Raw genomic sequence first — 24832 nt, forward strand, 5'->3', positions numbered from 1 at the left:
CATTTCTGTTTCTCTTCATATAATTATTCGAAGGCTGCTATCACGCCATAAAATAACTCATTTATTTTAAGCCCCCTTTTAAAAGGTGGCATAAGATGTTTATATTGTAGCAAAATTTGGCATTGTCCAGGCATTTAGCGTAACTGACCTTAAGCTGTTTCACAGCCCGATCCTGCGGATGTTTACTTGGAAATAAATCCAATGGAGATCAAAAGGACATTTCCAAGTCTGTGTTTGTGTTCTTAGGGTCCCTGGGAGTGACTGCCAGGACAACAAGATTCTTTGCATAAAGAGAGGGAGATCCAACTTCACATGCCTCCTCTGAAAAGCTGCAGAAATATCTGCAGCAAGTGTCCCTCAAAGCTGTGACATGGTGTCCTGTTGTGCCAGAAGTGGTTTAGTCCTGCTGGCCACATGACCTGGAAAGCTGTCTGTGGACAACCGCTGGCTCCCTCGGCCTGAAAGCGAGATGAGCGCTGCAACCCCATAGTTGCCTTGGACTGGACTTAACCGTCCAGGGGTCCTTTACCTTTTCACCTTTTACTGGAGAGGGCAAAAGAGAGGCATTCTGGGGCTATGCTGAAGGAGACTGTGGATCTGCAGGTTCCACAGCTCACTCATTCTGCTTAAACGGGTGTAGTTTAATTCCTTTCCATTGCAATCAGTGGGAAGGAAACTTAAAAAAAATAATAGAGAACAGGAAAGAACAAAAGGGAAAATATGCTCCCCGCTGCCCAGCCCCAGCCCAGCAGGAGAGAGGAAAATATGGTTCATCTGTTTTTGATTCTCCCTCCTCTCCCTCATTTGCATTGCTCTAACTCAGGCTTCCTCAACCTCGGCCCTCCAGATGTTTTTGGCCTACAACTCCCATGATCCCTAGCTGGCAGGACAAGTGGTCAGGGATGATGGGAATTGTAGTCTCAGAACACCTGGAGGGCTGAGGTTGAGGAAGCCTGCTTTAACTCTTGTCATTAAGATTTCAGTTTTCCCTTTTCCTTTCCTTAAAAATAAAATAAATTTTCAGCCTCCTACCTTCTTGCCCCTTTTTCTGTTGTGGTTTGTCTTTTAGGTTGTACTAAATGTGTCTTTGAATCTTGGCTTTTATTGCATGTATTATGCTCTATACAGTGGTACTTTAGGTTACAGACACTTCAGGTGATAGACTCCACTAACCAAGAAATAGTACCTTGGGTTAAGAACTTTGCTTCAGGATGAGAAGAGAAATCACGCTGCGGCAGCAGGAGGCCCCATTAGCTAAAGTGGTACCTCAGGTTAAGAACAGTTTCAGGTTAAGAGCAGACCTCCGGAACGAATTAAGTTCTTAACCCAAGGTACCACTGTATATTACAGGACATTATATGCTAGAAAATACACTTCTTATTAGGTGCCTTGTTGTTGTTTTTTGCAACAGGAAAATGCTGTTTCATATATGATGAGTGTACTTTAACAGAAATGTACAATACAGTGGTACCTCGGGTTAAGTACTTAATTCGTTCCAGTGGTTCATTCTTAACCTGAAACTGTTCTTAACCTGAAGCACCACTTTAGTTAATGGGGCCTCCTGCTGCCGCCGTGCCGCCGTAGCCCGATTTCTGTTCTTATCCTGAAGCAAAGTTCTTAACCTGAAGCACTATTTCTGGGTTAGCGGAGTGTGTAACTTTAAGCGTATTTAACCGGAAGCGTATGTAACCTGAGGTACCACTGTAAAGGTTTCCTAGTTACTTTACATGAACATAAGAGTGGGGACCAGTGTCAGGTGACCTTATGGTTCTATGGTAAGCTGGGATATTGCATTCCTTAGAGAGGTCTAATCTTAGACGTTATGTAAACTATTAAGCTAATGAATTCCTGTTATGTGCGTTCTGATTTAATTCACAAGCTTCACAAATTGTACGTTATCACAGTTAAAACGATTCAATAACAATGACATTTCAATTAAACAAAAATGTGAAAAGTACTCCAGAGGAATAAATTGATTTAGGTGCGTGGTAAGTAATTTAATTGCTATTCATTTGAATAAATTTGACACTTCGTTTCTTGTTGAGCTGAATGTTATACAGTATACCCTGTTTTGTGCACATCAATGTTTACTGCTTGTTATTAGTTCTCATAATAGTAGCATATCTATATTATACTTACTACAGTAGTACTGTGCTATTACATAGATTGGAGCTAATCAAATGTTCGAGGGAAATTACTACTAATTATTTTGTATTAACCATTCTACGTTAATAAGTATCAGATCTCAAGAGATAGTTTCACTGAAAGATAGCATAAATGCATAGTAGTTACTGGACTAATTTGAACGAAGCATATTTTAAAAACATAATAATGTTTAAATCTCATTATTGGTTAGAAATAAAAATAAAAATTAGATTGTTTGGTGAAAATAAAAATGTGACTGCAACTGTTAGGAAAATTAAATAACTCAGGTTCTAATTTTTTCTGCAATATTTTTTTGCTATTGTTATATATGTTAAGCAAATTGGTTTTTAGCTGCCTCTGCAGTAATTTTGAGTAAATCAGGAACAATATTTCCTTTAACAATGGTGGCAATATTGAGGTGGATCCAACAAAAGTTTAGTCTCGTTATCACTTCTGCTGGATCATGACTCGTAGCAAAAGAAATCAGGAATGTGCATTTTGATTTAATAGAAAGAGTGCTTTTATAGACATATGACTATACAATATGAACAGAAATATATGATAGCTATATAGCACATTATAACAAAATTTGGCATCGGCTATATATCAGTATACAGAATAATCCAATAGCTTATTACTTGGAAGTAAATCTAATGGAGATCAGTACAAAACTCCTTGTAATTGCTGCCTTTAAAAAAAATACCAATTTTTTCAACCTAATATACCATAAAATTCAAACTAAAGAAAGAAAGAAAGAAAAGCATTTTCATATAACTAGACTGATCTGATTTCAAATATTTTTTTGAATTGTTTGTGTCATGAAACTGATACCTGAAAAATCTTATTGGTAAAATTAATGTTTAATTGTATTTTTTTCTAGATCAAATTACACACACTGGGTGATTTCTCATCATGAATCGTGCTTTTAGTAGGAAAAAAGGTAAGCAGTTTGAATTGCATTTATATCAGAGCTGAAAAAGGAGGGTAGCACTGAAAAGAGACGCAGACCTCAAAAGTACATAGCAAAGTTATTATTAGAGGACACTGTCCAAGGAGTTTTAAGGAAAGTCTGTTCAAGGGTGATGTGCAATACTGTATCTAAACTAGAACTGTAAAGAAATAAGTGCCACTTCTCCCCATACCCCGAGTGAAGACTCACAAGGCATGTACATCAGAAGGTCGGCGGTTCGAATCCCCATGACGGGGTGAGCTCCTGTTGCTCGGTCCCTGCTCCTGCCAACCTAGCAGTTTGAAAGCATGCCAAAAAGTGCAAGTAAATAAATAGGGACCGCTCCAGCAGAAAGGTAAACGGCATTTCCGTGAGCTGCTCTGGTTTGGCCAGAAGTGGCTTAGTCATGCTGGCCACATGACCTGGAAAAACTGTCTGCGGACAAACGTCGGCTCCCTCAGCCAGTAAAGTGAGATGAGTGCCGCAAACCCAGAGTCGTCTGTGACTGGACTTAACTGTCAGGGGTCCTTTACTTTTACCTAGCACTTGTTTTAATGTAGGTTTCATTGTCAACTCAGCATGGAAGATGAGCTGCCCAGCATTCAGCTGGGCAGCCCCTTAAGGTCCCAATAACATATGGTTAGATTACTGCAATGGGTTATACGTAGGGCTGCCTCTGAAGACGGTTCGGAAACTTCAGCCTGTGCAAAATTCAGCGGCCAGGTTGCAAGACGGTTTGAGCATGTTAGACCGATCCTGGTCCGACTGCACTGGCTACCATTTAGTTTCCAGGCCCAATTCAAAGTACTGGTTTTGACCTATAAAGCCTTAAATGGCTCAGGACCATAATAATTCAACGACCGCCTCTTTCCATATGAACCTACCCAGACCCTGAGATCATCTTCTGAGGACTTCTTTGTGTGCCTCCTCCTCCAGAGGTCCGGAGGGTGGCAACACAAGAACGGGCCTTCTCTGCAGTGGCTCCCCATCTGTGGAATGCTCTCCCCAGGGAAGTTTGCCTGGCACCTTCATTACACACCTTTAGGCGCCAGGCAAAAATGTTCTTTTTTAACCAGGCCTTTGGTTGATCTGATTGACATCCTATGCCCTTTTAAAATGTGGCTCTTTTTTTGGGGGGGGGGGTGTTATTGGGTTATTGGTTTTATTTTGATTTTATATATTGTTATCTTTTTGTGAACCACCCTGAGACCTCTGATAATAATAATAATAATAATAATAATAATAATAATAATAATAAATAGACCAAGCACCTCTTTGAACCAGATTGCACTGTGAGGTGGTTGATTAGATGCTCTTCAACTCAAGGTTTCTTCAGGATGCTGCCTAATACTCAAGTACATCTCCAGCCCACTCTAAATGCCCCCAGAAGGAGGCAGCCCAGCCTCAAGAATAGCACAATTAAAGGCAATAAATAACCAAGATTTCACAATCCCTTTGAGAAGACATTCTACTGAAAAACCTTGGACAGTGTGCCCCTACTCCATCTGAAGTTTGCCTTTATTTTCACTTTCTAGTCCATTTTCAATTTCTTGTTTATTATTGTGGAAAAGAAAGTTAACTTTCATGAATCCAGTTCTTTAGTGTGTTGAATTCTGATCCTGGGGCTAAATCCATGAGATAAAATGAAACATCTGTTTATGTTATCGGGTCTCATGAATAGTAACAAACATACAAGTAATTGCTTTTGGACTGCTGAGTTTGTATTTTGATGGGGGGGGGGTCCTTTTATGCTTCATTTTCTTTTCAAAGACTGTAAAATGTTTGAGCAATGAGGAACCATTAGAGTATTTCTGAAAATTTCTTCTTCCGTGTTGCGTAAATCTATAAAGCAGTGGCATTCATTGTGCCTTGTACATACAGCCCATATGGCAAATGCACCTGCTATAGACTAAAAAATTGACCTCCTACCTGCTCTGACTTTAGAGTGATGCATAAAGTACTGAGATAAAGGCAAAAAAAAAAAATGCTTCTGTTTTTGAAGTATCAAATTACACTCTTCAATCATAACACTAAACTATGGTTTACTATTATGTGAACGAAACGGAGGCTCAGGCACTAACACAATCCCTCTCCTCTTCTTGTTGCAACAAAGAGGGAACCATTCTCTTCCTTTCTGAACTTACTGTTGCTTGTGATTATACCTACCGGGGTAATGGTGATTTATCCAAATAAGCCAACTTCAAATCCTGGTTTACAATCCTTCCATGTTCAGGTAAATCTCAGTTAAAGCTAACCACATAATAAGAATAAAGCTAAAGCGAACCATCATAAAGCTAACCACTGTTTGTTGGAAACAGAAGCAAATGCTCCCGGTATCCTTGCAGCTACACCAAAGGAGGAGAGGGAAGTGGGAGGGGGAGGGGGACAGGAATGTGCACTTAATGCTAACCTGTATTCTTAGATCCAAATACAAATCAGTGCCCTCATTTGAAAATATAAAATCCAGCTGTTATACAAACGTGTCTCCATCCTTACACAAGACACACAGGTTCCTTTGTTGATCTATGTGCAGACTCTGTGGCCAAAGGTAGACCTTTTGAGCTTGAATCCTGCCAAGATGGAAGCAATGTGTGAGACTGGTTCCTACGTGTGAGAAACTGGCCTGCTCTGGTCAGGGTGGCACCCGCTTCTCAAAGGAGCAGGTTTTCAGTCTGTGGGTGCTTCTGGGTCCAGCTTTCTCACTGAAGGCTCAGGTGGCCTCCATAGCTGTTGTGGTTGTTTAGTAGTTTAGTCGTGTCCGACTCTTCATGACCCCATGGACCAGAGCACACCAGGCACTCCTGTATTCCACCGCCCCCCGCAGTTTGGTCAAACTCATGCTGATAGCTTCGAGAACACTGTCCAACCATCTCGTCCTCTGTTCCCCCCTTCTCCTTGTGCCCTCCATCTTTCCCAACATCAGGGTCTTTTCAGGGAGTCTTCTCTTCTCATGAGGTGGCCAAAGTACTGGAGCCTCAGCTTCAGGATCTGTCCTTCCAGTGAGCACTCAGGGCTGCTTTCCTTAAGAATGGATAGGTTTGATCTTCTTCATGGATCACTGCCTTGCCGTGGCGAAGGGGCTTGAATAACTCAGAGAAGCTATGAGCTATGCCATGCAGGGCCTCCATAGCTAGACACCCCTTTTACAGATGTTCCTGGACCTCGAGAACCACACCACGATAGTTCTGGCAGTGGTGACTAAAAATTGTTTAAAAATGAGAAGAAAGGTTTTAAGGCAAAAAAGAAAAAAGAAAAAAAAGAAGAGATATTTTCACATATTTAGCATATGGAATTTTGTCTTGTTTGTATTTTTGCCATCAAGATGAATGACACTAAATGAGGATTAGAAAACTTAATACAGGGTGAGTTTCTTGGTCCTGAATGGTAATGACAGCCAGGAATGCAACCTCCCCATTCCATACCAGATGCCAGGGGATGCTCTAACTGGCTTATGGTTACTTGTGCTTAGGCTTTGCTTTGGCTATGGATGAGGATTTAAACAGCGTGTTGAAATTCTGTTGAGTCCTGGGTGATTTCTCAACAGTCAAATCAGCCACGAATTAATCACATGTTGTCCTGTATTCTAGCGTGCTCTCCTTGATTATAAAGATAGCAGTGGCGGCCATGATCATATAAAGAGCAAAGTTCAGTGTTGAGACAGCTGTCCAAAAAAGGAGAGCTAGATTGCTTAACATTAGAAGGGAGTCAATGCTCATTTTATGAAGGCAGTAATTGCTTACAGGTGACTAGATCTCGTAACGTGGAAGATATTCACAGTGACATTAAATTATAAAGGTTTGAGGTATTGGCCTATTACAGATAGAGCAGTACTGAGAAATTGCAGTCATATGCAAACCTGAGCCACACAGAACTCAACAGCAAGTTCTAAATGTAATCTCCTGAGCTTATTGCCTATTAAACATTATGGATTGTGAATAGGTGTGCATCTCCAGACATCCAAGTTAGACCATGATGATTTTTTATATTTTTTATGACAAGCATTTGTGAAAATAGAGAAAGTAAAAAGTTTAATGCTCTGGAAGGCATAAGAAACAAAGTTATAGACATCAGTTGCTTTTGAATGGGCTGGTAATGAAATTGCCAATTTCTAAACATACAGACTGTGTAAAGTGTGGCACATCTTCCTTTTTTAGGGTATGATGGCCACAACTAAGGCAATGGAAGGCAAGAGAGAGAATAAGTGGAAGCACTCATTTATTGCCTTTAGGTTGTAAATTATGCTATTGGACTTCCAACGCAGTGTCAGTAGTTCTCATCAGAATTTTGAGAATCAGAACTTTAATGTTTAGTTAGAAACCGTTTCTAGTCTTCCCCTTCGACTCCACTGGTTGACATGTTCTGGGATTCGCAATCAAGGGTATAATCATCTTTCTGGCTTTTTAGTTAGATGAGTGAAGCCCTTTGGAGGATATGGATAGGCTCTCACTATTTAAGCTAAATTTACGTAATTGCAAGATTGGTAAGCAGCAGCCCAAGTGTTGCATTGTCTATATAATTTTTCATTTTATTCATCCATAATATATATTGAGGATTTATGGAATCCTCGTGTCGGATATTGGCACAACATATTTTAGAGGAAGTGTACAAAGTACTCAGCCTCCACTTTCATGAATAACATACTGTAATCACCGCCCTTTCTCTGTCATTCTTAGGCTTGACAGATGCACATTCTGAATATTATTGAGAGCACAGAAACATCCTGCACTTCTAGGGCAGAATATGTTTTCGGGCCATTGGATGGTTTGGTTCCAGTTATTTTTGTGTGTGCATGTCTGGTGTCACTCATTGATTATAAAACTGTATAAGAATATGAGTTATTGCTTTGCCCCTTTCTCAATGGGAACATTGCATCTTGGGTCCCACACAAGCTCCTGTCCCCCAACAGTCATTGGATAACTTTTTTAAAAAATTAAAGTGTAGCACCATAACTGTCATAAGACCTGGGCTTCCAAATTGAATAGATCAGGCATAGGCAAACTCAGCCCTCCAGATGTTTTGAGACTACAACTCCCATCATCCCTAGCTAACAGGACCAGTGGTCAGGAATGATGGGAGTTGTAGTCCCAAAACATCTGGATGGCCGAGTTTGCCTATGCCTAGAATAGATTGTTCCATCGGCTGAATGAAATCTATAGAAAGTATATATGTAGAATGGCAATGACTTTTTCCGGGATGGAGGAATGCCCATGCGCACACACTGTTTCCGGCGCTTTTCCGAACCGGAAGAGTGCTGGAAACAGCTTGAGAGCACGCTCCGGCCCACCGAGAGGTCTGCCGGGGAGTGGACTGGCCCGGCCTCAAAAAACGTTGTCGACGCCTGAGCTAAACTATAAAGTGGGGACCTCCTGAATCACAGTTCATACTGTTAACTGTTATACTGTCAGGGACTGGGCAGAGGAGGAATGGTAGAAACCGCCTTCTCAACCTGACCCTTCCAGAGAAGAAGAAGAAGAAGACAGTTCAGAATTACAACAGGGGTTTGAGGGAGGTCACAGCTCAGAGCAAGATGCGGGGGAAAGTTGGGAAATAATGGGAGAGGTGAAGGAGGCAAAGCCGGAGCAGCTGGCTGACATGTTATGACTAGAAAGCATTCCAGATCCACCATCTCCCAGAACCCGGCGAGCCTTAAAAGTAGGAGAGCAAAGAGATCAAAGACAGGTGGCCCCAAGCGGCAACCGTAGAGGGGGTGGTGCCGTTGATGAAGTGGGAAAGACGGGGAGTGTGTGTGTGTGTAGATTTACTCGAGACAATGCCATTATTCCAAGAGCTGCTCTCCCAAGCCTCTCTCTGTAAATAATGGGAAAAAAGCAGATGATAAGGACTTTTCTTTGTCTTATGCATTCCTGGCAACTTGTCGTGGTAGCTGGGTCCTCTGTCGCCTGACATAAACTATGCCAGCTCTCACCAACTTTCAGTTCAGAAACTAAGAAGAAGTGGTTGACAAGGAATGCCTTTTACATTTATTCTTATCCTCCTCGGCTCAAGGAGCATTTCACAGTAGGAATCGAGGTTATGAAATCAACGTGTTTTCCCCCCAGTTTCCTTAGCTACATATTTTTTATGTTTGAAAATGTCAGTCAGCCCATTACTTCGTTTTGCCAGTACAAGCTCCTAAGTCTTTAAAGGCTTACGGACTCCTTTGAAAACCTTGCAGCACTAAATATACAGATGAGCAAGGAATCCGATATACGATTGCCAATACTTGAATTAACAGCATTCTGTCGTTTTAATAAGCTGCCTCATAAATCCATTTATAAAGGCTGGTGTTTTATAAAGGAGGCAGATATTCTGCACAGGGAAGATAAGGCTTTCAGAATCCTGGCAAAAGAATGAACACACGTCTTTCAAGGATCTTTGCTGGGAATGCCAGCTGCATACACTTCCTTGAGAATTATTTTTAATTCTATATATATAATTGTGGAAGTTGCCAGTGCATACCTGAAGATTAAACTGGAACCCTGATTTGCATCATGGAACATCAAAGTTCTGTGCTGATAACTTGTGTTTTATAACCCTGATTTCCCACGGTCCTGAACTGTAGAGGAAGCCTCCATGAAAACAGCAGACCCTCCGGTTCATACAGTTGCCTTCCAGAAATAGAAGAAGAAGAAGAAGAAGAGTTTGGATTTGATATCCCGCCTTTCACTCCCTTTAAGGAGTCTCAAAGCGGCTAACATTCTCCTTTCCCTTCCTCCCCCACAACAAACACTCTGTGAGGTGAGTGGGGCTGAGAGACTTCACAGAAGTGTGACTGGCCCAAGGCCACCCAGCAGCTGCATGTGGAGGAGCGGAGACGCGAACCCGGTTCCCCAGATTACGAGACTCTTAACCACTACACCACACTGGCTCTCACCACACTAGGGGACTAGGGGACAATTATGATGCAGTGAACCTAGCGTGCTCACTGTAACTGCTCACCCGCTTCGTATGTTGTCATAACACATAATCATAATGCTTGAAGAGGAGTATATACTTTATTTTTGATGTTGAAATAGTTAGCAGTCAATTTATGTCCACAGATAAACAAGTGAATTATGTGCTACAAATATCTTCCATGGAAAAAAATGGGTAATCATTTTGCTACTGCAGTTTCAAAAAGCCTATTATAATTTTAAGGGCATGATGAAGGACACCTCTCAACTGCTTCTCCATACAAGAGCCACCAGCAGTAATGTTCAAAATAGGGTATAGTTGCACAGTTTGCCACATATTTCTGCTTGGTCTTTCCAGAAAAGTGCAAGCAAAAGTTGTACAAGTAAGTTGTGCAGTGGTAGGTGGGTAGGCGTTCCATGAATTTCATTGTAGGGAAGATGAGGATTCCTGTTTTGCCCATTCCATGTGATTTGCGACCAGAATATAATGCATTATCCATTAGCATTATTCCAGGTCACAGTTAGATTTCAGCTGGACATGAAGGTTTTTAACTCACTCAAGGAGTGAGTTAGTACTTCAAGAGGCAACAAACTGCAAAAGAGATTTTGCCAGTAGGTTTTCGTTTATAGCATAGGGAAGTGCTGATTTGAGTAGGTTCACTGTTTGAAACTCCCATTGTTCCAGGTGCATTTTGCAACAGGTAATTTCATTAGTGCGAGCAGTTTCTGAGCTCTTGGCGCAGATTAAAACTGCAGAGCGGAAGGAAAGGAGGACCTTTTTCTGCCTCCCCACTTCCAGCTACTTTCTGAAAAATGGAGAAGAGACCCTCTTAAGAATATTAGGGGGGTGGGCGGGGGAAGGACTAGACCATGTGAAAAATGAACATAATATTTTAGCTGTGGTTCATTCATTTTCAGTTTTGTATTCTTGTTATAAAAAAGCGCACTTAGATATTCCGTTGTTGCGCCCATAACCTAGGTTTAAGGTGCCATTTAGCTCCTAGCTTTCATATCTCTGTTTCTAACACTGATTAGATCATCCTGGTATTTCATATATTATCTGCTCTGCTCACAGTATTGAGATTTTCCCTTACTAGTGGGTTTATGAAGATTATGAGGTCTCTATGGGAAAAGTAATGTTGGGGAGGTTATCCAGCACTGGCATAAAAAGCATACCTACTGGTCTTCCACTGGTACTGAAATCTTGCACTTCTGCTGAAGACAAGACCTTACATGGCACAGCTATGCCATGCAGCTAACCTTTGGTGCCAAGATGGGAATGGTGTGAGCAAAAAGCCCAATGAACAGCCTCTTGTGTTTCATTCTGATGTTCCACTGCAGTCAAGACAAGTTCACATCTGCAAAATAAAACTGCAAGCGGTATTTTAGGGACAGACCAGGTAAGGCCATGAGGTTTGATGGTATTTTGCAACATTGGTGTCTAGCTTAATTGGTTTCTTTTATATCTTAATCCACAGTGTTACAGCAATTTGCATTTTTAAAAATAGTAGCAAAATACCTAGCCATGTTAACTACATTTTAGTTCCACAAAGGGAGTGTTAAGTATCTACTTAAATCTCTTCCTTTGAAACGAATGAGTTTTCAAAGTGCTGTTTTTGTTGGATCATGTCTGTACAGATTAATGTGGCGTTTCAATATCTTGCTAACTACTGTTTCAATTATCATCTGAGGTCCTGCTTTGAGACTTTTACCATTATGGATTTTCATGGGAAGCCAAGAATGTGGTCTGGGTGGGAAAAGCAATCATAATATTTGTTGTTTTAGAATTATTCTGTTTTGGAAAACTGCATTCTGTTTATTATTTTAAAGTGGTGAACTGTGAAACCCTGTTTAAAATTAATTTTAAGAGAAATGGGTGAAGGAACACAATTGTCCGGTTGTTATTGTCAAACCCATTCATCTATTAAATTGAATACAGTCATTGAAGGATTCCTTTACATAATATTGAATTAAACTTCTTTTCGTACTGGCTTTCCCTTGTGGTCATGAATTTCCCAGCAGTGTTTTCCTGTTGCTTTGAAAATACATTAACTCTCATAAGCTATGTCTACAGATAACCTTTCCGTTTCTTAGTTATTGTGGGTTCTCCTATGCATGGCTGCTGTATATATTAAAGGGGATAGCCTTTTTCTTCCGCTGTTACAAACATCCAAATAAAAGACCAGATCATAGATTATATTACGTATTTTATTTAGAAACATTTATAAATTGCCTTATGTTTTTTTACATAAAAAACCATTGCAGTTAACAAACAATGCAATTAATACAAAAAAGTAGTGTAAATGCATATAAAAACAAGAATTTAGGGAATTCAAACAAATAGAAACAAAGTCCTCTCAAAGAAGTCCTGGCACAAAGGTATGTCCTTACAAGGCAACTGAAGCAACTGGTGGTCGCTGCTTCACATACAGCAAAGAGAAACGGAGTCCGTGGCACAGTAGCAATAGTGGGAAAATTCCTAATTTTTGAGTCACTTTCCTATGGCATTCTACAGAATGCAGTACCACAAGTAGAATTCCCTCAAATGATCTAAGTGATCTTACAAGTCTTTACAGCAGCAGGTGGTCTTTCAAGTAAATATTCACAACTATTTAATATAAACTCTTTCATTTGATTTTCCCTGCTGTCTAGAGGTTCTCCCCTCCCCCTTCATTTTAAGTGCTCTATTAAAGAACTTATTTTTAAAGAATTGCAGTGGGGATAGAATGAGAATGTATTTCTTAAAGCAATTAACTCCTGCTGTTGAAGTATAATAAGCTGTCCAGGAACAAAATAGTGCAGATTTCTCTAGTGAACATAATATCACAATAGTCTCAGTCAACCTGTTAATATTCCATAATGTATTGTGAAACATTTTTTAATTTATTTTAGGTGACTCGGGTTTTATTAATTTAAAAGAAGAAGAAATAGATAGAGTACGCTACCCAAACCTGCGAAACAATAAATAAAACAAACCTGAGTACATTCAAATACATTCGGAAAAAACAGATTTTAACAGTTCTTTGAAACTCCTCCCCAGCGTGTTGCCAGTAACTGAGTACATAACCTTTTAAATTGCACAATACTTAAGATTATGGGATATGCATTGTGGAGTTTGACGTGAAAAGACATCCTGTTAAGGAAGAAGCAGCTGCATTATTGAATAGACAAAGGTTTTGCGCGAAGTAAAATTACCTGGCCAAGTATGAAATTTTCTCGGCTTTCATTATCCATCATAGATGTTTGACTGATGTGTGATGTGGCACTTGGTACAATAGCTCCCCTCCCTGCTTCACAGAAAACCTGTAGGGGTGTAGAGATAAGTGATGAAGCAGAAATGGATCCCCCCACCCCATAATAGCAGCCCGTTAACAGGGACAAAAGGGAGCAGACAGAACAGGCTGTCAGGAGCTCAGCCTACACTTGAGTAGGACCCTGGAAGAGACACATGCCTGACTGGCATGTTCTCTCCCTCCTGGTCTTTCGCTCGGGAGATTCAAAGGCTTTCTTCAGCCTGAACAGAACGTAAGAAACGGCAGCGCGTCTGCATGTGCACGGGTCGCATTTTGCCGCTTCCGCGTGACATCATTTTGACCGTCTGCACATGCGCGAGTGGCGAAACCTGGAAGTAACGTGCTCCGTTATTTCCGGGTCGCCGCAGAGCCGAACCCGAAAGCGTTCAACCTGAAGCGTATTTATCCCGAGGTATGACTGTAGAGCAATAGCAACTGCTCTACAAAAACTTAACAGATATAGCTAGGCTTGTGCCTAGTTAAGTGGAGTAGCACTGTGGTAGGGAAGACACTATTACCTCAGTCTCGCCTTTTATCTGCAAAATGGGAATAATAATGTTATCCCGCTTTATAGGGTTGTTGTAAGGCAGCAAGTTACCAACATTTTGGGGCCTTTGTGGGCGCCATTCACAAAGTGGTTCCTGTGGGGTGTGGCATAACACAAAATGGTCACAACATCTGTTGTTGTTATTGTTGTTGTTGCTGTCTGTCCTTAACCGGCAGGCCCCATGACATGTTACAACAATTCAAAACACATTAAAATATATTTTAAAATAGTTTAAACAAACAGGTGTAGGGACAGGGTGGGGCCTGAAAACACCTCTGAGGTGTCAAAGGTCAGAGTAAACGCATTAGTAGGAACTGATCAGGAAAGCAAGCATTCCTTCAAGTACTGTAGTTTTTTGTTTTTGTTTTGAAAAAGGAATACATCCTGAGACTTTTTGCAGATGCCATAGGGAGGTACTGGTGGGTACGTTTTTTGACCACTTAAAAAGCCCTGCGTCAATACATGGCTACATCAGTTCCTTCGCGAGCTCTCCATTCTGACATCCTTTGTGCCAACGCAAGCACTTCTTAACTGATTGCTACACACACGCGGTAATGCTATTGTGATAATGTTTTTGCTGTTAGGGATTAGAGCATAAGCAAGAAATGGAAAAAATAAGGCTAAATTATGTTGTTTTTTCCTTTCCTTTTACAGACAAAACGTGGATGCATACTCCCGAGGCTTTATCAAAGCACTATATTCCCTACAATGTAAAGGTGAGGGGTCTGCTTACTTAACTTTGCTTCTGCCTACGTGACAGCTGGCAATTGCCTAAATTCTGAAGATGCTTTCCATTTGTCTTCATTAAAAATGCCACCTGCTTTATAAGGTTGAAAGTGAGTAAGAATTTAGACTGCGACGGAATGCAAAGCTTGGCAAATTATCCCAGGTGCCATTGTTCATTTTTCAAGCAGTGTCTGAGGCCTGGAGCCTGAGGCATACCATGCCAGTGGAAATGAGGGAAACCTCTTAGCTAGGTCAGGTTGTTGGTGGGGTGGCACAGAAGCCTTGATTGTGCATAAAGCAATCTCCAAATTCAGCCAAATTCTGAATTAGACCAGGAGAATTCACCACCGTTAACCTCAGCAGCTAAAAATTGAATTTTAAAATATGCATGCACACATATAAATTATAAAGCGGCTAAAGGTTTTGGTTTTGGTTTGGTTCTGCCCTAGGTGTTGGTTTCGACCTTAATGCAATTGCACTCTCATGAAGGCAAGGAATGGTGCAGCTTAACTGTACAATATCCCTTGTTTCCAGTAAGGAAGTGTTAGTTGCTTATGAGCTAGATAACGAAAGAAGTTGTGCGGCACTTCCAAAATAGTGGCCATCTCGTTAGTTGAGTGTTGGTTATGGCTTAATGTTCCGGATAAATCATTTAACCCAAGCAGTTTCCAGCTACACTCAAAGCAGATGTTGGCTGAATTATCCTGGAGAGGATATCACAGTAAACAAAATATGTGGAAGCCAGAGAATTGCCACCGAGGTTGGCAGTAGCGCAACTCTACAGAAAGATCAAAAGGAAAAAGCATGTTGACTGCAGTCTCTAGTGTGCAGTTACTATGGGTGCCCTTGTTGATTTTAGTAGGGATCAAATGCATGTAAATCTGGGGCTGATTTGCAACTAATGCTTATACGATTTACCAGCAGATTTGGAACTGCCAAGTATTTGTCCAATATAGTGTGCTGATACTTTTTTGTTTGTGCTGTCAGTTCGTAGATAATTAGTTGCAGGCGAAAAATAAAATAAAAATGGCACTCAAAATTTAGATTGGACTTTAGCAATGTAGTTGTAGCTCCTCTGGTGTAGATACTGGACTGTGAAGAAGTGGAGATGGGGCTTAAGAACAGCATTAATAGGCAATAGGCGTTTGTTGTGGAATTACCAAAATATATTGTTAGAAAGCTTAAGCAGGTGCCTCACAAGATGTATCTGTTGTGGGGCAGTATCATTTCAGATACCATCACCATCATTTTTTACATTTATATACTGCACTTCATCCAAGGATCACAGGGTGGTTAACTGTATTAAAACACACAGAACATGTAGGGTTGTAAACATAACATGCTCCCTACAAGTTCATAACTAATTTGTCTAGGTGAGACCTTTCCCTAAATTGCTAGTTTCATATAAAGGTAAAGGGACCCTGACCATTAGGTCCAGTCGTGACTGACTCTGGGGTTGCGGCGCTCATCTCGCTTTATTGGCCGAGGGAGCCGGCGTACAGCTTCCGGGTCGTGGCCAGCATGACTAAGCTGCTTCTGGCGAACCAGAGCAGTGCACGGAAACACCGTTTACCTTCCCGCCAGAGCGGTACCTATTTATCTACTTGCAGTTTGACATGCTTTCAAACTGCTAGGTTGGCAGGAGCAGGGACCGAGCAATGGGAGCTCACCCCGTTGCGGGGATTCAAACCGCTGATCTTCTGATCGGCAAGTCCTAGGCTCTGTGGTTTAACCCACAGCACCACCTACGTCCCCAGTTTCATATATGTAAGGAGTATTTCACGTGGAAGAGTATCCGAAAGAATATCCTCAGCTGTTCCTCAAAACAGCACAGCCTCACGATGGCTACATACATCGCGTGGTGCTTCTGGCCTGTTTGAGCTACTGGCCTGTGATTTGTAAAGTAGCGTCTTTGCTGATGGAAATTCAAAATCCTTTTTCTCAAGTCATTTCCACGAGCCAAAGGGATGTGGTAAACCTCGTGATTAGGTTCTTCCACAGCCTCTGTTATACTAAGTGGCCCCAGGTGGCTGCTTTGAAGAATGTGGATGATGCGCTCTTGTAGAAAGTTTTGAAACCTTACCTCTGTGCTCATTCCCAAATATTACATACACACACTGCTCCCAAGGCTGCTATTAGATCTACTGGAGGAAAAAGACATGTGCAGATGCTAAGTTCAATGGCCTCTTCTAGAGAGCTCCACTTAACTGATCTTCAGGCCAGCCACTGGGGGCTGATAATTAGTTTTTTGTTTTTTTAAAAACGTTTCGTAATAGCAGATCTATGTCATGTCTAGTTGGGTCTATAGTTGTGGGGTATATGAATCAGTTCTGGAACAAATATATATTTTAAGAACTGCAGGGGAAATGATGTGAGGCATGAATAGCTCAGAAGCAGCTGGTCGGCTGGCTTTTTTATGTAAAGAGAGTAAAAGTAAGACATTGTTCCTTTAATCATCATTTCCAAATGCTGTGACGTTTATCACTAAAATCAGTGTTCTATTGAAAACCCTTAACAATCAATGATTGGTTTTAAAATGTTACTCAACTTACAGTAAAGTTCTCTAGAAGTGCTACATGTTCTCATTTACAAGAAATGCATAAATTGACGATAAATAAATGTTTACTTGTATTTGTCATTGGTAAGAACTGTATATACAAGGCAGGACAGCAGGTCTAGAATTCCTAACAGGCTTTTTCACATTTATGCATTAGTTCAAATAGTAAGCAAACTCTGCCTGGCGTTCTGAAACTATTGTTATGGGTTGTGAAATAAGAGCATTTGCAGTACTTCAGTTAAGGGAAGATACTGAACAAAAAAAAGTCTTTTGATTTGTGAGTCAATGTCGAGTTTGGAATTGAATTAGTAGATATAAGTTTATGACGTTTTAGACCACAGCACTGTTGAGATGAGCCATACATAAAAAACATTATTTTACTCTAAGGAATCTTTCTAAGACTGCACTCTACTTATCAGATTTCTTCTTCTTCAAAAAACACAAATGCACACAGATACCGGTAGTTTATAAAACTCACCGCTCCCCAAACCCCCCAGTGGGGATTATTTTCTGCTGCAGCCACAATAAGGTAGCTAAGGGGCAGGTATTCACTTGCTGTAAATTGGCAGAGATCACTTAAGATAAAGTTTGCTATGCTGTGTTTCATGGACTGTGAATTGCAGTGCAGAGAAATAGGTCTTACTGCAGTATATTGGTTCCAACTATGGGGCACAATCCGGCCAATTAAGTGCTGTTGGGCTTCTGCTTAACATTCCCATTGAAATCAGCAATGTGTCTGCGATTCTTTTACTTTGCTAAGGCTGCTTTATAAACAGCATTTCATCAGCCTTTCTAATAGCACATTTGTCTTGTAAGTACATTGTACAAAACACTATGCAAAAACAAAGTTGTAAATTAGGAATATGATGAAATAATGTTCCAACACAATAAAAATCATATGCAAAAGTTCCTAAGCCTGGAAGTCAGGCAGGGCTCCCAGGCACCTTGCTCCCTTTCCCATTGTAGTACAGTAGTTTGCAAGCTTGGGGAGCTGCGGACTTGATCTCTGCTGCATTGCAGCTCTAGCACTGCTGATGGTCAGAGGATGGTACTGCCCCGCAGTTTCCAGCCCAGCCCAACAGGAATGAAGAGACTCAAATTATCCAATAATAATAATAATAATAATAATAATAATAATAATAATAATAATAATTTATTTATACCCCAACCATCTGGCTGGGTTTCCCCAGCCACTCTGGGCGGCTCCCAACAGAATACAGTGGTACCTCGGGTTACATACGCTTCAGGTTACAGACTCCGCTAACCCAAAAATAGTACCTCGGGTTAAGAACTTTGCTTCAGGATGAGAACAGAAATTGTGCTCCAGCGGCGCGGCGGCAGCAGGAGGTCCCATTAGCTAAAGTGGTACTTCAGGTTAAGAACGGACCTCCGGAACGAATTAAGTACTTAACCCGAGGTACCACTGTATAAATACTTGATCTTCCTGATTTTGGATCTTCCCTGTCAGTTTAGCCATCTCCACATACTCCATCAGTTCCATCTGCCATTCTTCTTTTGAATTGTGCTTGGAAACGTACTGGCAGCCAATGTAGGCTTTTCAGGACTGGTGTTATGTGATCTTGGTGGCCCCTGCCAGTCACCAGTTTAGTTGCCACATTCTGGATTAGTTGTAGTTTCCGGGTCACTTTCAAAGGTAGTCCCACGTGGAGCGCATTGCAATAGTCCAAGCAGGAGATAACTAGAGCATGCACCACTCTGGCAAGACAGTCTGTGAGCAGGTAGGCTCTCAGCCTGGGTACCAGTTGGAGCTAGTAGACAGCTGCCCTGGACACAGATTTGACCTGCACCTCCATGGACAGCTGTGGACAGACACCTCCCTGGTCAAATGTGGACCTATGGTAATCTTGCTCTCCTGCAGGGGTGGTGGACCCATTAAGGTGATCTATTCCCAGGGACTTACGGAATATGATGAATTTCTGGATGCTCAGTGTGGTTCCAGGTGACAAGGCTAGGTATTCTGTCGAGGTCAGGATAACATTGAGATGAAGTGGGCCATCAGAGGAGAACCACCCCTTTACAAGGGAACTTTGGTCATTGAAACAGGTTGCATCTTGGCCAGATCATTGGTCTTGGAAACTTGATCACAAGGGTTACTGAAGGCCCCAATCCATGTACAGTGAACTGGGTACACCTGGTTGGCAGCCCTCTCTCCAGTAAATACTCTTGACTGTAACTTGCTTTCATGAATTTTGATACCATATTTTAAATTGTCATTGTAACCCACCCTGGGATCTCAAGATGAAGGGCAGGTAAGAAATCTAATAAATAAATACGTATAGGGAATGTTGTACATGTCTATAGGAAGCAGCAGTCAACAGTAAGCACGGAACAGAGCCAGTCTTTACATTTATCAGCTGAAATAGATTTTGACTTGGTTGCTTATCTTGAACATAACCAGTGTTTTGGAGTCTGAATATTGGTACAATCAATTCAGATTTCTGAAGCCTTAACTGTACACAAATGTCCTTACCATCTAGAAAACAGATTTGCCTATGAGATACCATAAATGTATTTTGTTCAGCACATAACACAGTTCCAAATATACTTGCCAAGTTGTTATATTTGTACCATATGGGAGAAAGATTGTCACCTTCCAGCCTGAATACTATACTACATTTTTGCATACAAATTTTAGTGCACAGCAATAACTGGTGCATGAAGTGAGAGATGTACTGTACCTCTGAACTGTTAAATTATACCAGACGGCTATGCATAGGATAGCTCTCTAAACAAATAAACCCAGTTGAGATTCCTGCATTCCAACACTACAATTCTATGATTCAATGATAACATCTCACAAACCCTTTCTGTGATAAGACTAGGGCAGTTGCTATTTAGGACTATAAACCTTTGACAAGATGTGTTTGATGATTTTAGTAGAATAAGCTGAGTAGAAAGTTCAGTCCTGAAGCAACGAATAGAAATACTGAAGTGTTAGTGAAATTCATTTCAGTGGATACTAATAATAATAAATAAATAAATTTTTATTTATACCCCACCCTTCCTGGTCAGAAAACCGGGCTCAGGGCGGCTAACAACAAATTTAAAACAATTGCTGCAACAAAAAACAGCATAAAATACAGTATAAAACGTGAATAACAATAAATTCAGAATTCAAAAATCAATTTAGGGGGGAAATCCATCCAATAAACATTAGATGATCACCAGGGCTAGCTGGCTAAATTAGTCCTATTTGGGCCAGCGAGGAGACCAGGGGAGAAATAGCTGTGGGATACCAGAGCGGGTAATCTTAATAAAAAGGGAAGGGGGAGGGAAGGAAGGGGAATAAAAATCAGGCTAAGTTCAAATTGAAAGCCAGGCAGAATAGCTCTATCTTACAGGCCCTGCGGAAGGAAGTTAAATCCTACTAGGGATTCGAATAAGATGCTACATACAGCAATGAAAAGTTAGACAATGATCAGTGTTACATAAATTTAGAAAATTGCCGTTTCTTGAAAGTTTTTACAGTGCTGCTTTGCAGGCCCTTTGAACCTGGCTGTGCTCTAACTACAGTAAAGCTAATAGCCGTTAATTTTCCTTGGAGATGGGTCAAGCCACCAGAGAGCTTATTAGGTATTACCCATTAAATTATTGCCACTTCATGAATCTTGCCTGAGGTCTGAAGTCACATTTAAGCTGGGCTTTCCACCCTTTATGTTCTCGTCAGATTTCATGAATCTCTTTGCTCACTGGAGACTTAACAGAGTGGTGTGCTTGAATGGAGAAGACTTAAAAGGAAGGGGAAACACTGCATAGCTTACATAGAACGTAAGGAAATTTCACCAGCGCTCCTATTTGTGGCATTGTAACAGAATGCTTGAGGAGGGGAGAACAGAATTGAAGATATGACCCAACCTTCATGTAAGCTCTAAGCACTTTCGAGGTAATACATTCAGGAATAGATGCCTTCATTTTCCTTACTTTCCCCGCCTACATTAACCATAGTGTGTGTTTGTGTCCTGGCATGCACAGTGAATGTGTTTTGAGCTAGTGGAGAGCCCTTGCGGTTGAGGGCAAAAGAGGTCTTAGAGCTGGCTTTTGTTGAGGTTCCTTCATTGCAGGGGGTTGAACTAGATGACCCTCGGGGTCCCTTCCAAACCTGCAATTCTATGATCCAGTGTTTTTTCAGGCTGCTTTCCTTATTTAAAGGCACCTTCTCAGATTGTAGGTACACAGGAGGACTGAAATTCTTTTCTTCTGCCATAGAATGTTAACCAGGCAGAGGGCCTTCTTGGTAGTGGTGCCCGCCCTGTGGAATGCCCTCCATCAGTGGATACAGTACAGATGTATGCTTTAGGCTTACATAGATTAAAAACATTATGCTTTTTGACTGTTTTATTGTATATTTTAATTGAGGATGTTTTAACGCTATGATGGAATTGTTAGTGGGTATTTTAAATATGTATTTGTTTCATTGAGACCATATATCACAGGTCCTGAAAGACGTACATTGGCCCCCAGTACGTTTCCGAGCGCAATTCAAGGTGTTGGTGCTGACCTTTAAAGCCCTAAATGGCCTCGATCCAGTATACCTGTAGGAGCGTCTCCACCTCCATCGTCCAGCCCAGGCACTGAGGTCCTGCAAGAAGTGAGGTTACAGGGAACCAGGCAGAGGGCCTTCTCGGTAGTGGTGCCCACTCTGTGGAATGCCCTCCCATCAGATGTCAAGGAAATAAACAATTATCTGACTTTTAGAAGACATCTGAAGGCATCCCTCTTTAGGGAAGTTTGAATGTTTGATGTTTTATTGTGTTTTTAATATTCTGTTGGGAGCCACTCTGAGTGGCTGGGGAAACCCAGCCAGATGGGCAGGGTATAAATAATAAATTATTATTATTATTATTATTATTATTATTATTATTATTATTATTGGAATTGTTTGCTCTGAAGGAGATGTGCTCTGAAGGAGATGTGTTGGGGGGGTGCATAAAACCAATTTGGCAACATTCAATTCATTCCCAAGCTCTAGAGTTTGTGCTTTCATGGCCAATTGTGGAGCCCTTAAATAAAATCATTGAGGTGAAATAGCCTGAAGAATCCAACTTACCGGGGGGGGGGGTTGGGTTCAGGATACAAACCCAGTTGTTCATACTGCTCTCTCCATATGATAGCCTTCTAAAACCTGGTACATTCCAGATGTTTTAGACTCAACTCCAGTCAGCCTGGCCCTGTTAGCAGGGGCTGATGGGAGCTGTAGTTCAAAACATCTGGTGGGCAGCAAGTTGTGGAAGGCTGCCCTAAAATACTAAGACAGGTAAGCAGGGACATATCGGCTACATAACTAACATGATGGTGAAGTATGTCTATTTTACATCCTTATTTGTGAACATTTTCAACTTGATCAAATGCTACACAGTTAGGAAACCCTGCAGAAAGTTGATTTGGCAACTCAAGTGTTGAGGCAATGTTAAAGGAAAATATTTTCATCTCTCTGGTTTACAGGAAAATCAATAAGCTAAAAGTGTGAGATAACACAGCTGTTCTGAATAATGGCACGGTAGACAGATTACTAAGAGATTTGCCAGTAATGGTAATTGAGCTGGAAGCAGGAACAATAAGGTGACCTCTGGCTGAGGAATGAGGAGAGTTAAGCATCAAATGAGATCTAAGCAAATTGAAAGTGTTACAAAGACAGAAAGGTGCTGTGTGACTAATTGGTGATAAGGGGTGCTTTTAAATATAGGTCATGGTGTGTCCCTCAGCCAAAGGCAATGGGGTCAGTTTGGGACACAAATGAAGAAGTGTGAAGTACAGAAATCAATACCTGCTAGTTAGGGGACCAGCAGTGAGTGATGGCCCAGTAAGGAACTGAGTCATGTTAATGTAATTGATATTCCAAAATGAACAGACAGACATCTGCAGGTTCCGTTCCTGCTGATAAATAGGGAGAATGTCCTGCAGTCCCATGTTACTGGCTCATTCATACAATGTTTATGGTAAATTAGCTTTTTGGTAATTGCACAAAACACACAGCCATAGGCACTGAGGAAGAGTCTTCTCAGTGCAATGCCATAATGTATCTTTTAACATTTTATGAGCCAACAATTTTCACTGTCCAAAAAATAATAATGTGCGAAGCATAAGCTTGGTAGAGGGCTCCTATTTCCCATACATTTCGAGTTTGTTTAAGAGCTGAATCTCATAAAACCTGGGAATTGGCTTCACAGCTGAGTTTTGAAAACTACCGTATTTTTCTCTCTATAACACACAGATTTTTTCTCCTAAAAAGTAAGGGGAAATGTCTGTGCGTGTTATTGAGCAAATGTGTGGTCCCTGGAGCTGACTGGCGCGAGTGCAGGGGCAAAAATCAGGAGGAGGGAAGCCTGAAGAGAGGAAGCTGCAGCTTTCCTGCATTCTGCCTCAGGGTCTTACTGCCCACCCTCTTCTGTTTCGTTGCTGTGTTTGCTCAAACGGAACAAAGAGCAGAGAAATCCCCTGCCCTCCTGGCAAGCAGAGAGGAAAGGAAAGGATCCCGTCCTTCCTTCTAATTCCTCTCCGTGCTCTAATGCTTTCTAGGGACTCGCAGGCAGCCGGAAAACATGCAGGTGGGAGAGGGGGGGCTGGTTTGGGTGGGTGGGGGGAAACTTTTGCCTTCCTTTCCTCCCTCCCGTTAAATCCCTCTCCTGCATTCTTAGCCAGCTGCTTCTCTGCACACCCCTCTCGTGCTCCTTGTCCCTTCTGTATTTTTCCTTCCCTCCCCACTTAAAACGTGGTTACAAAGCACGGATCCATATGGATCCTCAGGATCTTTGCATTGGGTCACCCCAAATTCACCATCAGATCACATTACATGTCCATGGCTACACCCGGCAACAAAAAAATCACGCACCCACTGTTGCCTGGGGCTGCAATGGTACAAAAACGTGGTTACAAAGCATGGATCCACATGGATCCTCAGGATCTTTGCATTGGGTCACCCCAAATTCACCATCAGATCACATGTCTGTGGCCACAGCATGAAGCACAAAAATGATACATCCACTGTTTCATTCGAATTCCCCCCCCCCCTTGTTTTCGTCCTCTAAAAACGATGTGCGTGTTATGGTCAGGTTATAGAGCAAAAAATATGGTATTATTCGCGGGGAACGAGAATTCCATTAAAAAAAATGTAAAAATGTAAATGAAAGTCAGAATGCTAATTAATAAATGGTCTTTTCAAATGCTTGGATTTAAGAAGCCAGATTGCATAATATAATCATACTAGTTCACACTGTCAGTGAGATGTGAAAGAAACAGAATTGTAACAGCGTGACGTGGTGTTAATTAAGGTGGCTTGTGCGGGGAAAGAGTAGCACTCACAGATGGAGATTCGCTGTGTAGCTGTAAACAACCTTCTGAGGGTGCCCTAAAATAATCTAAAAGGAACTTAAGATTCCATAATTGTTTCTTTGGCGGCTAGTCTATGAGAGAGCCAACTATTATTTATTATAGAGTTTATTCCTATACAATATTGGTATGCACGGAATCAGACCAACTTTATTGCCTTAAAAAGAGGCACACTTAAAACGTGTGCAGAGCGGTATTTTAAAAATCACAATCAGCTCGCAAGACTGGTGATAAAAGCACTGCTAAACTTCATTCTAAGAACCGGTAAGTCTGTGATGGATTAATGGCAAGGTTCCATGAACTGGGTGCATGCAGTGATTCAGGCACTGAAAGAATTGCTTGCTGAATCAGGTCTATGGACCTTCCAACAGAAGC

The 24832-nt window shown here is 41.3% G+C and overlaps 1 protein-coding gene across 11 annotated transcripts in view; it reads left to right on the forward strand.

Moving 5' to 3' along the window:
• Positions 1-24832, forward strand: part of GULP1 (GULP PTB domain containing engulfment adaptor 1) — a 170670-nt gene that overhangs the window by 92366 nt on the left and 53472 nt on the right. For 9 of the 11 annotated variants that reach the window (XM_053360094.1, XM_053360079.1, XM_053360117.1 and 6 more), the window contains 2 exons: positions 3026-3085; positions 14482-14543. In XM_053360094.1, coding sequence (XP_053216069.1) covers positions 3058-3085; positions 14482-14543 — 90 coding nt within the window. In that variant the 5' untranslated portion in view covers positions 3026-3057. The remainder of the gene's footprint in view (positions 1-3025; positions 3086-14481; positions 14544-24832) is intronic. The other 2 variants (XM_053360101.1, XM_053360132.1) reach the window with 1 other exon arrangement.

Source organism: Podarcis raffonei, chromosome 1, assembly GCF_027172205.1.
Source record: "Podarcis raffonei isolate rPodRaf1 chromosome 1, rPodRaf1.pri, whole genome shotgun sequence".
Classification (NCBI taxonomy): Eukaryota; Metazoa; Chordata; class Lepidosauria; order Squamata; family Lacertidae; genus Podarcis; species Podarcis raffonei.